Source organism: Cydia splendana, chromosome 1 (assembly GCF_910591565.1).
Source record: "Cydia splendana chromosome 1, ilCydSple1.2, whole genome shotgun sequence".
Classification (NCBI taxonomy): Eukaryota; Metazoa; Arthropoda; class Insecta; order Lepidoptera; family Tortricidae; genus Cydia; species Cydia splendana.
The window spans coordinates 8,799,900-8,816,928 of NC_085960.1; the positions used below are offsets into that span (position 1 = coordinate 8,799,900).

At 40.1% G+C, this 17,029-nt stretch overlaps 3 protein-coding genes across 3 annotated transcripts in view; all 3 read left to right on the forward strand.

The window, feature by feature from the left end:
• The window catches only part of LOC134796053 (pseudouridine-5'-phosphatase-like), a 50,608-nt gene extending 44,538 nt beyond the window's left edge, over positions 1–6,070 (forward strand). Inside the window, exon 5 of the transcript XR_010144894.1 lies at positions 6,052–6,070. The gene's annotated coding sequence lies outside the window, so the exon portion shown is untranslated. The remainder of the gene's footprint in view (positions 1–6,051) is intronic.
• Positions 1–17,029, forward strand: part of LOC134796104 (uncharacterized) — a 349,320-nt gene that overhangs the window by 313,718 nt on the left and 18,573 nt on the right. The gene's annotated exons all lie outside the window — the stretch shown is intronic.
• On the forward strand, positions 1,788–17,028 carry LOC134794833 (myosin-9-like). Its single transcript, XM_063766636.1, has 20 exons — positions 1,788–2,064; positions 2,177–2,288; positions 3,055–3,273; positions 3,619–3,695; positions 3,779–3,923; positions 4,315–4,472; positions 4,732–4,781; positions 4,985–5,051; positions 5,124–5,342; positions 5,774–5,909; positions 6,710–6,815; positions 6,979–7,177; positions 7,985–8,164; positions 8,561–8,825; positions 9,042–9,152; positions 9,492–9,676; positions 9,788–10,351; positions 10,512–10,682; positions 14,810–14,919; positions 15,361–17,028. Exons 1-19 carry the CDS (start codon positions 1,945–1,947, stop codon positions 14,900–14,902), a joined length of 3,177 nt encoding a protein of 1,058 aa, XP_063622706.1. The 5' UTR covers positions 1,788–1,944; the 3' UTR covers positions 14,903–14,919; positions 15,361–17,028.

Consider the following 17,029-nt stretch of genomic DNA (forward strand, 5'->3'; position numbering starts at 1 on the left):
AAAAAGACTGATTTATAAGGAGACAAAATGGAATCGCGAGTTCATCAGCGCATTGTTTTAGCAATATAGGAGGTAATTCGTCTATTCCACAGCTGTGTTTGCTTTTTAGATTCTTTATAATAGATCGAACTTCATTAATTTCTACTGGTCGAAGGTAGAAACTGTTTACGGGAGATTATGTTCATGGAGTTCACTCCAATTCACACTATATAAACACAATTACTCGTTAAGCCCCCTCCAGACTATGCGCGTGAATCGCGGGCGAAGCCGCGAACGCAAGTGTGGAGTCGAAGTGTGGATTTCGCTGTCTGCGAAAATCGACTCCACACTTGCGTTCGCGGCTTCACCCGCGATTCACGCGCATAGTCTGCAGGGGGCTTTAGAACAACATTATAACATATAAAAATGCAAAATATATTTATAGTGAAATTGATGATGACTGTAAGCCTAAGCGCGCACCACGATTTTAGTTTTTGCGACACGATTTTAGAATCGCGCTGTAATATATCGCAGAAAATTCACTGCGCGCACTGCGATGAAAAAGTCGCGGTTTGTTCATTCTCAACATGGATTTCGTACCAGTAGTTTGTCATGAAACGTTGTCTTTAATATGTGATCGCTGTATGACTTTGAGTATTTATACCACAAAGGTGATCTCCTTCTATTTCCATAATTAAATGGTCAGCATCTAGCGTCTTCAGCAGCAGGTTCCGACATGTTGACGCTTGGAGAGCGATATGCCGACTGAGGTCCGGGTGCGATTTTATTATCGCAGTGCGCGCGGGGCCATACAACTCCGTATGCCGCAATTCACATTGCGACAATCGCGTCGCGAGCAGTCGCGGAAAAATGTGACAAATCACAATTTTAATATCGCTGCGATTTTTTTGTCGCATATGCGCGCACTGCCATATAAACACATACGTTACATTTCTGCGACTAAATTATCGCGCGACAAAAAGTCGTGGTGCGCGCTTGGCCTAAAGCCGCGCATTCACACTCCTACGGACTACGAGCCGTCCTACCGTTTAGCCGTTTGTAGGACGGCTCGTAGTCCGCAACCCCCATACACAATCCTACCCAACGAGGCGGACTACAAGGTAGGAGTGTGAATGGGGGGCTTAAGCCGGGTTACATTCGCGGCTCGTGGCTCGTCTCGCGGCGCGTCTCGTGGCTTGCCTCGAGTGGGCTTGAGCGCATGAGCCCGTCGAGCTAATGATTACACTCTCGCCTCGTGGCTCGGCTCGAGGCTCGTCTCATGGCTCGTAAGCTCGTCGAGCTAATATAATTTAAACACCAACGGCACGGCATAAGGTTTATAATTGAATGACAAGCCGAAAGCGAGTGTGAACGCAAGCGTGCGTCCCACGCGAGCCCCTTTGGCTCGTGCCTAAAAAACCGCTCCTCCACGCGAGCCAGGCAAGCGCGAGACGAGTCACGAGCCTACCGTTCACACTCGCGTCTCGTGGCGCGGCTCGCGGCTCGTCTCGTGGCTCGCGCGAGAGTCTAAATCGGCTGTACGATCACGACAAACACGAAGCGCGAGCCACGAGCCGAGCCGCGAGCCGCTCCACGAGACGCGAGTGTAAGCGGTGGGCTCGGCTCGCGTGGAGGAGCAGTTTTTTGGGCACGAGCCAGAGGGGCTCGCGCGGGACGCGCGCTTGCGTTTACACTCGAGTTCGGTTTGTCATTCGGTTATAAACCTTATATCGTGCCATTAGTGCTTAAAATATATTAGCGGCCATAAACCATAGACAAGTGTTGTTGTTTTAATATGTTGTCAACAAACGACTTGCGACGTCAACGGTTGCTACGCGAAGGTTAGAAAACATAAAACATTGGATAATTTGTTCAGATACGACGAGAACCAATTAATTAATCAGTATTACATTGATATAATAGTAGTTTTATGAGTTCCTATATATTTTCGCGGTTCATTACATCATGGAAGGTCCGGGTATGAGTCTGTTCCAAGGGGCCGCCAGCATTCACATTAACAACAGTGCTCAGGACAGGCTTGAGGAACAGGAGGAGATTGAAGACCAGAAACGACGGAATGAGGAGGTAATTGAATTATTGTTACTAGTAAAATATAAGGCAAGAAACTATGTTAGCTCATTAGTTCACAATATTTATCTTTTAGTTTATAATGTTTTATGTTTCTCTATATTAACAGCTGAAACATAAACTAGCAAATGCTTTTGACGATCTTCAAGATGATGACGAGGCGAGTTCAGTGAATAGCAGTGGTAACTTTACCTTGGATGCTCAAACTAATGGAGGAAATGGTAAGACACATTTTAATTATTTTTCTGTGTCTCTTAGTACACCAGTATTCAAACCCTGAATTAAATTTTAATGTATATTAAAAAGAATTATTAGTCCTATCCAGAATTACATAAACTGGAGTTTGCAAATGTGTATTTAATAATTAGATTACCATGTTATAGTTTGAATCCTATACTTTTATGATTGGTTAATGCACATAACCAGGTTAGGTAAGGGTGCAACATATCATAAACAGTGTAGGATTTAAACTAACATGCTTCCTGTGTGTGTGTGTGTTGTGTTTGTGGTAACCCAGTTTCCTAGATGCAGTTATAGTTACTTTTATTTTGCATTATGTTTCCACTTTATTAAAAATGTGTAACTTGCAAAATAAGTTTTCAATTTGTGAGTTTATCCAATTTTGAATATACCCTTTTGAGAAGCCACTATTCTATGATTTATATTGTTATGTTGCTATGATTAAACAACCCAATCCAGTGATGTAAACAAATTGTCAATCTATGTACTTTTGTATAGTTGTTGTATAATAAAATTTTGCATTTGTAATTTTTCATCTTACCCATAGTCTAATGAAACATGGTCTTCCATTCCCAGAGTGACACGGGCCTACGTCACAACAACATGGCCGCTATATATAGCGCTATCGCATATTATCATATAGCGCTGTCGCATGATGACGTAGGCCCGTGTCAGTTAGGTGACCTAGAAAAGACGGGAATGGAGTACCAGGCGGAGTATATTATTATACCATGATCTTACCCTCAGGACATCCTAATCATCCTAGGACTGGATTGCCCCCAAGTTATGTGGATTCTCTTAATCACCTTAAAGAACTGCAGCACACTAGGGACTCACCTAATATCCATGAAACCCCAAAAAATAGGCACACTCCAGTTCAACACCATGAAGACCCAGTGAAACTCCCATTTAGCCCCTATGGGGCAGGTGATGGGCAAAACCATTATTATCAACAGGAATATAGGGGTTAGTCAATAATTTAAGCAAGTATTTTGTACAGGCTTAAGAATTATTACTCTAAAACAAGACCTTGACAAAACAAACCAAACCTCCCAGATTTCAACTTGTATTTCACAGTATTTGTCAGCTGATATTCTGCCACACCTTTTTGGTATATAAAAAAGAGAAAAAAGAAGCAGAAACTAAACTTGTTCTATGCTTTTTATGCACATGCTATGAACCTAGATTTACATGAACAGACATTAAAGGAAATACCCTTTGATCTGATTCACCTCAGTCTATTATAAAATTTATAAATCAAATATAATAAATGGCAATAGACCGAATCATCAGTTTGGCATTTGTTTTCAGGACATTTGAATGGAATAAACAATATTGATGCAAAACAAGAATACATGAATAATGAAAAACTGAAGGTGATGTATGAGGTATGTATTTGCAAAATAGAAATTTAAAAGTCAATCAAACTAAACAATACTGCCACAGACTGATTACTAATTATCATTGTCAGATGCGTGAAAAAGAATGTCAACAGTTAGCAGCACAGATGGAAAAGCTTGATACAGAAATTGACAGTCTCCGTGCCAGACTTGCAGCTGCGGTCAATGACAGGGACAAGTCAGAGCTGTCACTGCAAGAAGCACACCATTTACTAGGTAACAAATGCTTCAAGTAGAACTTAACCAGACTAGTGGGTAGTCAGACATTCACATGTTTTCAATATACTGGCATCACTGCCTATCAGTAAAATTTAGACTGCCTAGCTATATCCTAGGCTCTACAGACTGAGCGTCCAGACATCAGGCAGGTCCACACAGAGCCGCCTTGCGGCACCTCCGCCGCCTTGCCGAACGGCTCGTTCTGTGTGGACCCGCAGGTAAAACACTCTCATTATGATTTATATCATGAAAGCTAGTTTGTGGTGCATATCGACGCATAAGCTTTAGCATTCTCATCAAAACTAGCAGTCTAGTCATGACGCACATAAGTATGATCAAAATGCTTTGACATCAGCAAGACTCTAATAAACAAACTTTTAACTAACAGCTTCCAGTAAACACAAAATGATAGAACTAGAACAACAAGTGGTGAGCCTCACTGAGAAACTGGTGCTAAGCGAGCAGGAGAAAGAGCAAATGCAGATGGAACTGCGCGCCGCCAACGTCAGCCTGCAGGAGGTGCAGCAGCGGTTACACACTTTCCAGGTAAAGTACTTTGCACCTTTGTGGCCTTGACATAAGATTCATTTTTGCCATTTTTGTAGGTGCAACAAAAGTTCTTCTTTCGAAGGATGCATGCTTTACTGTCGCCCATTAATGATCGTTGCTGGTAGTTTCTTATTGTGTAAAATGCTTATTAGCTCATCTTTAGTGCACTGCATTGAACCTGTAAGTCCACAATAGCATATGGCTTAACGTCATAATGGTAACTTGAATGTCATTGGAATATTCTGTTTGTTTGTAGGTTGCTCACACACACGATACTGATGCACTGTTTAGAGAACAGCAGGACAGGTAAGTGCGTAGCAGAAAATATTTTGGTACCAAGCCAGAAAAATGAAATCTCTCATCACCTACCTATAGGAACGGAATTACCAATATGGACGCCTCGTACCGCCATTTTTCTCCTAGTCTCCTCAAATAATGGGAATTAAACATAAATAAAAGGTACTCTGAAACTTAGAAGTGAAAAGTGGTTTTGTTATTGTTTTTTCCAGACATAGAGAGGAAGTCGATAGACTGCACGCAGATTTAACAAAGGCTAAAAGCAGATTGGAAGAGAAAGTAAGTTGTTAATTAAATTTACTTGAATCTCGTTCGTGTAATTTTGATATTAATTATATGGTAATCTTTTAGGCAAGTGAAATAAAAATACTGGAAAAGCGGTGCTTAGAAAAAGACAAACAGAAAGAGGAACTGTTGATTGATAAAGGGGCAACTATCAATAGATTAGCGAGTGAACTAGAGGCGGCGCAAAGTCGACTGGTGAACGGCGAGACCTCGCGGTTAAAGGAGAAGGTAGCGCAGTTGTCCAGTGAGAGGAATGTTGCCAGGGAACAAGTCAAGGAATTAGGGGTAAGTGGCATAGTTTAATATAATTATTGTCTGCATCACTGCTTAGTTTCGTATGCATAATTTTTAGACCATAGATAGATTGACTTATTTCTTATTTTACGTCTCCCCTTCTGGTCAGGCTTCAAAAAATTCTATGTTGTCTGACTGACAAGTAGTACGCCCACATCTGATCCCACTTTCCTCCAAAACCTAAATAATTGTTAATTAAACATTTGAGTACGGTGAGCCGTCAAAAAATCCACAAGTTTCATGTTACTTTTCTGTGTAGCCTGCATTATTCAGCATGAAGGCATTTAGAGAGAAGGTAGCGCGGGGCAAGGCAGCTTTACTCCACTAATAAGGCGATAATATGTATACTTGTTTTTGACGTTGAGGTCTTGTACCCGGTGCAGCGTATGTAGATCCGTCATTCTAAAAATGTTTAATTTCAGTCTAAACTGGAGGTGACGGCACACGAGCTGGTACTCTGCCGAAATAAGCTGGCGGCCAGCCAGAAGGAGTACGACAGCTGGCGCACCGCGCTACATCAGATCCTCGTGGACTCTCTCCCAGAGAATACATATCTAGGTAGGCTGCACATAAGTTTGATAAAACACTGCTTTACTTTGGCTTTTTCTATTTTATTGTAATATTGTCTTTCGGTCTGTTTATCTTTAATGAAATTTTATCCACTATCTTAGTTTTTGACTGAACTGACATTTTATATTAGGGGTCATCCATTAATTACATCACACGTTTAGGGGGAGGGAGGGGGTCAAGAAAATGTGACATGTTGTGACAAGGGGGAGGAGGAGTCACAAACTTTGTGACGTCACTTTAACTTCATCAGTAACCGAAAATGTATTTAAATTATTTTATACGCTAATATACATTTAAATAACAAGTTTTTGAAACGATAATCGTTTTTTTTTTCGTTTAACTTTATTTCTTAATCAGTTTTGGGTTATAAAATTACTAATATTTCTTTGGTCAAAAATATTAAGTAAATAAAATATTTGCCGATTTCGTTGAAGAAATGTGACGTCACACCAGGGGGGAGGGGTTTGCCAAATGTGACCAAGTGTGACAAGGAGGGGGGGGGAGGGGTAAAAAAACCTAGAAATTCGTGTGACGTAATTAATGGATGACCCCTTATTGCAATTTTCCCAATAAGCTAGTGTAATTAATGATGGAGATCAAATGTGACCAGAGGAACTAGCGAACTCAAACAACCTTATTGAATACATCGAACAGTCTGGATGAATAGTATACAGCTGAGTGCAATATTTAAAAGCTTGTATTTCTTTTTGTGAAAAACTTGTTTAACAGTAGTAACGATAAGAGTTACTGATGATCATAATGTGCCCGTTTTGTTATTTTAAATATAGGTGAACCTCCGTCGCCTGGTAAATTATCGACACTAAAGGATGCTCTAAGTAGATACAAACAACAGATTAATAAGGTTTCGGCGTTACAAGAAGAAATTGCTAAAAGGTGAGCAAAGTGTAAATTATTTTTAATGCCTGATAACCCTAATATGTACTTGAATAATTAGATATTTGATTTTTTACGAAGTCTAACATATTGCGCTTTATGTGTAAATCAAATTATTAGATAATAAAGTTTATTATTTAATTTACCCATTTCAATTTTAAAGGGACAAAAAACTGGAACAGCACCGCAAGCAAGAATCCGAGATGCGAGCCAAAATAGAGGAGCAGAAAGGCATCGAGTTGCAGCTAAGCTCTCGCGTGGCCGTGCTGCAGAGCCAGTTAGAGTCGCTCGGCACCGGCGACGACAAGCTCAGCGAGCGGCTGCAGGCCGACCTCGACCACGTCCGCGCGCAGCTCAGAGATGTAAGTTGTAGCACTAGAGCGAGCGTCCGACCTGCAGTGGCTCGCCCACGTACACCACTCCATACATGGGCGGCATGGAACACTCAATGAGGACCACTGTTCTGCCGATTTCGGGCAAAATGACACGGGCCGCTCAAGTTCTTTTTGTTCCCAACCGCCGTTTTAACTGCAGGTCTAACAACTTTTTAACTACAAAGCGAGTACGCACGCGGGTAAATATGTTTTTCTCAAAAATGGACGGCAAAGTCGACTTTGCCGTTTAAAAAATAGGTTGCGAAGCGCGTAGTTTATGGTCAGTCAAAAATTAAAAAGTTAAAAACATTGCAGTCTCGATTTTGGGACTGCAATGTTGCATACAAATTCCATTATTTGTCGAGTTCCAAACTTTTTAAAAGTTGAAATGGCCATATCAAATGAAGGCACAGGCCCATTAAACAGCCAAACAGATGATTAGTACCGCGACTATTTAGCTGTCTCAAATAGGTTGGCGTATTTTCGGCAGAAAAATACACTTCTATTTTTTTATTAAAAAAATAAAAAGGCGGCAAAGCTAATTTTTCAATTGTTTCTACTTTTTTTTGTGAAAATATATACGTAAGAAAGTTGCTTTTGTAAAATATTTCTATTATATTTATATTTCTTGCACCATTTTTGAGAAAAGCACTATATATGACTCGGCTGGAAGGCTACTTGCTGGCTTCGGATTCAATTAAACGGACTCCCAAGGTCGTCCGTTTAAAACGAATCCTCAGCCTGCAAGTAGCTACTTCCGAACCTCGACAATAATGTACTAGTAATGTTCCCCAGATGGAGCTGAAGTACACGGAGCTGGAGCTCGAGCACGACAAGGTGAAGGAGTCCCGCGGCGGGCGCGCGTCGCTGGCCGCGGCCGCCAACGCCGACCTGCTGCGCGAGCTGGAGCGCTGCTCCGCGCAGCTGCGCGCCGCCCTAGGCGACAACACTGAGCTCAAAACTCTGTACCTGCAGGTAAATACCTATCATCTTCCTAGCGTTGTCCCGGCATTTTGCCGTCTCACTTGGGGAGCCTAACCTCGCAACCTAATCCCAAGTATGAGGCTCGCAAATTATTTAGAATTAGACCAAGCTAAGTTTTTAGCCCGAGCTGTGCAAAATTCTATGAAATTATGACGTTTAAATAATACTTGCACAGTCAGGGCTATCAAAATCGCTGCCAACTTAGCTTGGTCTTATTCTATTTGGTACAGCATTAGTTTTTGAGAAAGCTACTGCTATCGGACTTTCCAATCTAGAGGGGAACTAGGCTTTATTAAGATTTTTCCGGTTTCCTCGCGATGTTTATATATTATATATTACTATAAAGTAGAATAAATTAAAATAATACATTTTAACATTGTCTACCAGGCTTGCAGTACGCGGGATAGCGCGTCAAGAGAGCTAAAAGACGTCCAATCTAGAATACAACAAGAGCGGGATCTATACAAGTCACAAGAGAAAGAATACGTGGAGAGGATAGAAAAGGAAAGACAGCAGTTTGAGAAGCTGACCGCGGAGCTGACCAGCTCCAAGGACGAGCTGGAGCGCGCCAACAAGCGGATATCGGAGCTGCAGAAGGAGTTCACTGACAAACAGAAGGAATTTACTGACAAACTCAACAAATATCTTGAAGGTACGTTAGACTGGTTTTTTTTTATTTTAAATATTGCAAATCGTCTAGGTACTGATTCAAATTTTTGGTAAGTATTTTACCCGATATTCTGGTCGTAAAGTAACCAATTACAAACAGAGTATTGATAGACATGACTCGATCTTTATAATTAATGAATTGTTAAAAGAGACAATACTGTGGCTGACACATAATAAATATTTTTTATTTATTTTCCAGATGAAAAAAGTGCGATGCGAAAAGAAATGGAACCTTGTGCGCAATGTGAGAAAAATTTAATGCAAATTCGGCAGCTAAATGAACAGCTTAGCAAATGCAGTGTTAAATTAGGTATGTGATGATTGTGTCCTCCTACTATACCGACCAGCAACCTAACATGTTACATAACGTGATCACAATCACTGTCTGCTTCAATGCTGTTGGTTCCATCAGTAGCGGCTATGGGGCTCAAGCTTACTTTAAAACCTAAACCCTCATTGGGTTCAAGCATTTTTAGCCCCTCCCAAACCAATATCCTGAATCAGCCCCTCTCAAAACAAAATGCTAGATCTGCCACTGAATCCCATATAAACATGTGATATTTACGACAAACAGTGACCATATAATAATAAAACATAGCTCTTGATCGTTTAACAATCAAATACATTTAAGTACATATATATTTTGTAGCTACCCAAGAGAGCAACGAAGCTCTGATGCAGGAGTTAAAAGGCAAGGCGGAGTTCTTCCAGCAGTACATCCTCGAGCGGTTCAACAAGCTGCGCGACCAGCGCTCCGTCGCCACCAACACCGACCCCACCGACCAACCCATCGAGCACTTGGTGCAGACCTGCGACGACGCCATAGCGACCAAGGTATGCTTGAAGTTTTATTCAATTTTAAGAAAACTCAACTGTGTGTATTATGGACAACGAAAGTTTATTTTGAGTTTTTAGTAATATTTGCATTCATTTTTTTATACACAGACTGCTCTCATGATGAAAGAAAAAGCTATACGAGATCAAATAGCAGAAAAGTTCACTCTGGAGATGAAAACCGCGGAAATGAACTGCGCGCGACGGCTGAAGGAAATGGAAAACGAACAAATAGCCACCGTCACAAAGCTGAAGGAGCTGTTACAGCGGAAAATGCAGGAAGTAGAGACCCTCAAACAGTTTATATTGACAGAGAGAGCCAAGGTGTCGCAAATACTCGAGTCGAAAGAGAACGAGATATCCGTGTTGATAAAGGAACATAATGCGATACAAGCAGAATGTGAAAAAACTAGGGACATCCTCAATGAGTGGAAAATCAAGGCCGAGAAATACGAGAAAAAGATACAGCGGTTAGAATTACTTAAACAAGAAAAGGAGGAGTTGGAACACAGTCACAGTTCTTGTGAAAAGGAATTGAGAAATGTGAAAAGTAAAATAAATAGTTTACAAAGAAAAGTAGCTACTTCAGAACAGAGTTACGAAAGCTTGCAGGCTGAGCACCGGACCTTGTTGGAGAAGTACAAAAATGCAAAAAAATCTATATTGACACATAGGGTATGCCATATTATAAATCAGTCACAAAATATAATGTCATGGAGTGTTAATTTTAGTTTGAAAAAACCTTAAATTTCTCATTTAATTTTAAATTTGCTTATTAATTAATTTAATTATGTATTGGAAATGTACAGTAGTAACGAAACGAATATTTTTACAGGAATATATATCTAAAAAAGACGCCCATCTTAATAACGAATTTAACAGAATTCAAGATGAGTACAGAAAAATCTTCGTGAAAATGCAAAGTCAGATAACCTATCTTTCCAACCGTCGGGTACAGGAGGAAAAAACAAATGGAAGACCCGCTACGCCCACGAATAACTATGAGGTAATTAGATACTTACTCTTTTTTTTTAAGAAAAATACCCAACCATTTTTTTCTTTCATTTCGAAAAACGGTTGTAAAAGTAGCATCTGCCATACGGCTCGCAAAGACGAATCGATTGATACCTATTCATTAAAACAGATGACATTGACAATACGGTCGAACCACAGACAACACTGACACCGCATTTTAATGCGTTTAGCATAGGTGCAATTTGACTTGTAAAATGCCACGCTGCGAGCAGTACTACTGATTAACATCGTTCCAAATTTTATACTACAACGACCCACGTGCACCCCTAGAACTTAAAATGTTTGTAGATGATTTTAATTTACACGAGAACGAATACGATGCTCGTACTACCTACGTGAAAACGGATCATGTCGATAACGCCATCCATATTACGCCTGCTAAAATATGCGATTGCGCTCTGATACAAAATTAGTACGGGACCATCCTCCATCCATCCAATCCTACGATGACCCTAAGTCGTCTTAAGGCTCTATCTAGTAGAGCTAAGCTGGTAGTTGACGCAGGTTGGAACACGCTAAACAGAAATATCAATATACATTTAAATACATAAAGTACTACAACCCTTTGCCACAGTACAAGAACAGTAGTGAATCTTCATAGAAATGTGGCGCTGCCGACTTGAATGTGTGCGTGCGCGCCGGGCGCCGTATACGCACGCGCTGCCACGCACACATTAGCATAATATACGGGGGAATACGGTGGCGGCAGTGTGGGCCGATTGTGATCGCGCGCATTCGAGTACGCTGCACGCCCGCTCGCATTTGACTGCTCTTACCGGCCTTAATTTTTTTGATCATGACTTCGAACAGAGGAAAAAAATATTGTAGTGTCTTTGGGTGTCACAATAACGACTCCTCAAACCCGGACTTGTCATTCTTCACAATACATTAATTACAGGAATTATGGTACAGATCGAAATTACTCATAGTCCCACCCGATGACTTCGTCGTGAATATAGGAAGGATGGAGAAGGTGTTTCGCAAAGCGTTTGAAAAGGACCACATCAACATTAAAATCGGCACGTCAATTTAGGAACAATTAAGAGCGCTCTTACAAGAAAAGTCGAAATAATGCAAAATTGATGATACTAGTCGACGAAATTCAGGACTTTGCGCTCATTATTAGAAACAATGAGTACTTGCTCCAGTAAAAGCGTCTTCTTATCTTTAGAAATATCGTTGTAAATATTAGAAAAAGGACTTATTAAATTAGTAATGATTTTTTTTCTGATGGTCGGTTCCGAAAAACCCCGTGAAGCACTGAATGGCGAGCTCTTATTTGGAAATGTTGAGAAGTTTACTCTGCTAAACCTGGCTATTTTGTATTACTAATACCCTGTACTTTAGGCATATCAAACGATATTTTTCCTACATACCTCTGAGAAAGAGAAAATCAAAATAAAACGAACTCAATTTTCTCTCCGAAACAAGTGTCAATTCCTACGAAAATCTACTTAATATCGAAGTCATTTTCATACTCAAGCAATCTGCAACGTTTGCTTATACTGTTGGTATACATTAGTGTTTATGAAATTCTACTATAATTTTTTGGCAATTTTATGAAAACTACTCTATATTACCGATGACGCGCGCTGCGCCAGCTCAGTGCCGCGGCAGAGCTTGTAGAGGCAGGACGTGTGTCGGTCGGCTCCGCACATTTTCAACGGCGACGACGAGGTTTTTTATCATTGTGTGCGGCGGGCGCCGTGTAAAACGCTATACTGTGTGCGTTTAAACCGCAACGAGAGACTTTGATCCTAGCACTGTTTTTATAGTATTATAATTAATGATGGTACAGTTTAATAAACTACCGCACAGGATTAAAAATATTTGAAACGACCTGACATTCTATATGTATTTATTTGACTCAAGATAGTACTCAGGGTCTGATGATGGAGCCGGAAGGTGGTCACCGGTACCAATCAACCATGTAACTAAACCACTTCGTGTTTAGGCTCGTTTTATTCATCTCAACAAGATCTTTGACACAAGATAGTACTCAGGGTCTGATGATGGAGCCGGAAGGTGGTCACCGGTACCAATCAACCATGCAACTAAACCACTTCGTGTTTGGGCTCGTTTGATTCGGCTCAACAAGATCTTTGACTTAAGATAGTACTCAGGGTCTGATGATGGAGCCGGAAGGTGGTCACCAGTACCAAATTACCAATCAACCATGCAACTAAACTAAACCACTTCGTGTTTAGGCTCGTTTTATTCGTCTCAACAAGATCTTTGACACAAGATAGTACTCAGGGTCTGATGATGGAGCCGGAAGGTGGTCACCGGTACCAATCAACCATGCAACTAAACCACTTCGTGTTTGGGCTCGTTTGATTCGGGGCTGTCCATAAATTACGTCAACGATTTTTGACGATTTTTGACACCCCCCCCCCCCCCTATAATCATCCAAAAATCATGCTTCAAATGACCCCTTTTCCTCCTACTTCATGCTACCGTCATCCGATGTCCAGACCCCCCCCCCCCCCTAATTTGAAATGACGTAATTTATGAATAGCCCCTTCGTCTCAACAAGATCTTTGACACAAGATAGTACTCAAGGTCTGATGATGGAGCCGGAAGGTGGTCACCGGTACCAATCAACCATGCAACTAAACCACTTCGTGTTTAGGCACGTCTTATTCATCTCAACAAGATCTTTGACACAAGGTAGTACTTAGGGTGTGATGATGGAGCGCGAAGGTGGCGATGGGTACCTGTCTATCATGTAACTGAACAACTTCATGTTTGGGACTCTGAGTATCACCTAGTGTCAAAGATCTTGTTGAGAACACGAAGTTGTTTAGTTACATGATAGACTGGTACCCGTGGCCACCTTCCAGCTCCATCATCAGACCCTGTGTATCTTCAGTGTCAAAGATCTTGTTGAGACGAATCAAACGAGCCCAAACACGAAGTGGTTTAGTTACATGATAGACTGGTACCCGTGGCCACCTTCCAGCTCCATCATCAGACCCTGTGTATCTTCAGTGTCAAAGATCTTGTTGAGACGAATCAAACGAGCATAATCATGTTACTACATGGTTGGTTGGTATCCGTGACCACCTTAATCATCATAATTATCATCAGATCCTCAGTACCAGTTAGTTTTTAAACCCTCGTTGATACAAACTTTACAACCTATAGGTACCAAATGCAATGACGAAACATGTAAATAAGCGAGTAGGTACCTATAATTTCTTTCGAGTAATATACCTTCCTAAGTTCGAGTATGGGGCTATTCATAAATTACGTCGTTTCAAATGGGAGGAGGGGGGAGGGGGGGTCTGGACATCGGATGATGGTAGCATGACGTAGGAGGAAACAGAGTCATCCGAAGCATGATTTTTGGATGATTTGAGGGGTGGGGGGGTCAAAAATCGTCAAAAATAGATGACGTAATACCTATGTACATTTGCACTGCATTTAGTATTTTCGTACTTACCAAATAACAGTTTTAGGACTTTAAAAGTTAAGTACAGTTAGTGTTGTTATGGTTGATTTCAATATGCTTCGCGAAGGATCAAGAATGTTTAATCCATCATTGTAGTGCGAGTGTGGCAGAAGGGATCGGCATACAGAGCTCGCACGGCCTGCCGCAGCGCGTAAAATACCTAAACTCGCTCAACGCCGAAATGTAATAGCGCTCTTAAAAGACATAGAATTTACGATGCCCTGCCCATGCTTCCCAACCTTTTTACTAATGTTATACGTAAGGATGAGAATTTACTTTACTTTAACCGCTAACAGTAAAGCGTTCCGAACATGCAGAAACCGGAGGAACTTTTTTTCTGTATTGAATTTATATTTTTTTTTATAAATGCCATTTCCTAATGTAAATATTTAAAAAGCGTTTTATTTATACGTCATTTATGAATTGTTAGAACATTTCATTATATTATATAAATAGAAACCTAGTGTTACTCATAATACGCAAATAATATTTAACTAAAAATAAAAGTGGAAACCCTAAGCGCCAACGCAAGAGTAGGTAAATAACTTGCCGAGCGGCCTTAGATTCACTACTGTTCTTAGTGTACTGTGCCTTTGCCCTCTTGCTTTGCTATAGCCGCATAAAAATATGCCTTTTATTTTCAGTTTGTAGAAAAAATAAAAAAGTTGACCAAGGAGTTGGCAGACCTCACTCAGTCTACAGCTGCGATGACGAGTAACTATCCGGATATCAACTAATGGGACTCGTTTTTAAGGTATTATAACATTTATTACCAATCATCTTCAGTTCAGATAATTCAAAGAACAGAATAGAATAAAATAATCTTGTTTAAAAATATAAGATATTTTGTTACCAATTATAGAAAAAAAATGCGTTGCTCTGATTGAATATAATAAAGTTTAACCTTTTGAACGCCAAGAACACCTAATGTCGTCCGTCGTTACCGACTAAATACTCATGCCCACCGCGCCATGGACAACTATTTGTTATGACGTAGGCCGTCAAAGTAACCTTCACACTTTCAAGTAAGGTTTACATTAACATTAGCTAGATTGCACCCTAGACCTTGGCGTGTCAGTGGCGTTTTTGTTCATAACGTAAAGCGTTCAAAGGGTTAAGTTTTACAAATACAAAAAATGATTCTTATGTTGTATGATTTATATTACATTATGGGACAAAATACACTTTTCAACAGGAGTTGATTCTGAAATTTGAAACGGTACTGAGCGGTACAACCCAAACTGGCAGACACGTGCGGGCAGACGTGGACCTATTTGCCTTGGCACCGACTTCAAACACACCGGGAAATCGTATGTTATCACATACCAATTTTATTGAAGTGAAAACTTCTTTAGCGGCGCTGTGCACTTTTTGTGATGGGGAAAAAATGTTAAACTCGCGACAGCGTAAGAAGTAAGATTCGTAAGACGTAAGATTTCGTGATGGGGAATAAATGTTAAACTCGCGACAGCGTAAGACGTAAGACGCTTCGTAAGACGTACACGTGACCTGATCGAAAAACTTCGTAAGACGTACACGTGACCTGATCGAAAAGTCCGTCTTGTTTGTTTTTGGACAAACAGCCTTTTCACGATAAGACTTCATGTCCGACTAGTTTAAGCTAGTTATTTCGAAGTATTGAAGGTTTAAAGATAATTTTTATGACAATATCTGGCTCTGTTAGAAACAGAATCTGCATGGAGTCAAACTTCACTTGTCAAGTTGAAGCCACAGTTGAAGCTTATGTTTTTAATATTTGGAAATCGACCTAAATGTGTGCCATGTCATTTAGGTCTTCCCTTTGACCACCAAAGACGGCAACTGACGGTTCGGTTACAGTGTAGGTAATTTCAACCTTCGTGCATTTCAATAAGGCGCAACAATGGCGCATTGTGTAGTTTGTGGCTTTTAAAGAATTAAAATAATGATCGCAGACTGAAAATCGAAATCACAAATAATGAGTTGTAGGAAACAAATGCCGCCGAGCAGGCTCGAACCAGGATAAACGCGCATAGTGCAGGTGGTGCTACAATTTTTGAGGTCCTAACTGACAGGTTAGCTTTTGTACCTTCATATATTCAAGGTTTGAATTTTAAAAAAATATACCAATTTCTTGTGTAAGGAGTTATTTGTTTGTAAAATGAAAAATATATTTTGTGAATTTAATTAGTCCCATATAATTATCTAATCTATAAAAATAACGGAAAAGTACCTACTACGACAGCAAAGACAACAATAATGTTGGTTGGAACCTATTTCAAGCGCCCTCTGTAGTGAGCGAGAGGCAGTTTTGCCCCATTAATGAATCTGTCTACATTATATTCATTACTGTGGCAAGGTCAAGGTATTAGGTATTAATGTATATTTGTATATTTTAATAAATGTAACTGAAGAACCATCATCAACATTTAACCAACCATTAGTAAACCTTATTGCATAGCTAATAAGGACCACCATTGGTAGGTTAAGAGTGATACTGTTAAAACATGGACTGATATGTTAGATATGATTTTAAAAAGTAATATTCCATGCAAGTAATCCTGTGATAGTCAACGCTAAGTACAATGTAAATATACTTAATAACGTATTAGTATTAATGAAGTGCCAAATCACTCGACATTCCTTTGGATTCCATGCTCACTGTTTACATGCCTTTATCGTAGATACTGCCTATTAGCAGAGTAAAATAATAATGATGATGACATGACGTTCCTTTTTTCAATAAGTTTTATTAATTATCGCTCAAAAACGAATAATAATAAATGTTTTATTAATGACTTGTTTTAATTAGTATTAGGTATTTTTTGATGTACTGTTTCTATTATGTGTTAAAGGTACCTTGAATAAAAATGATACTTTAATAC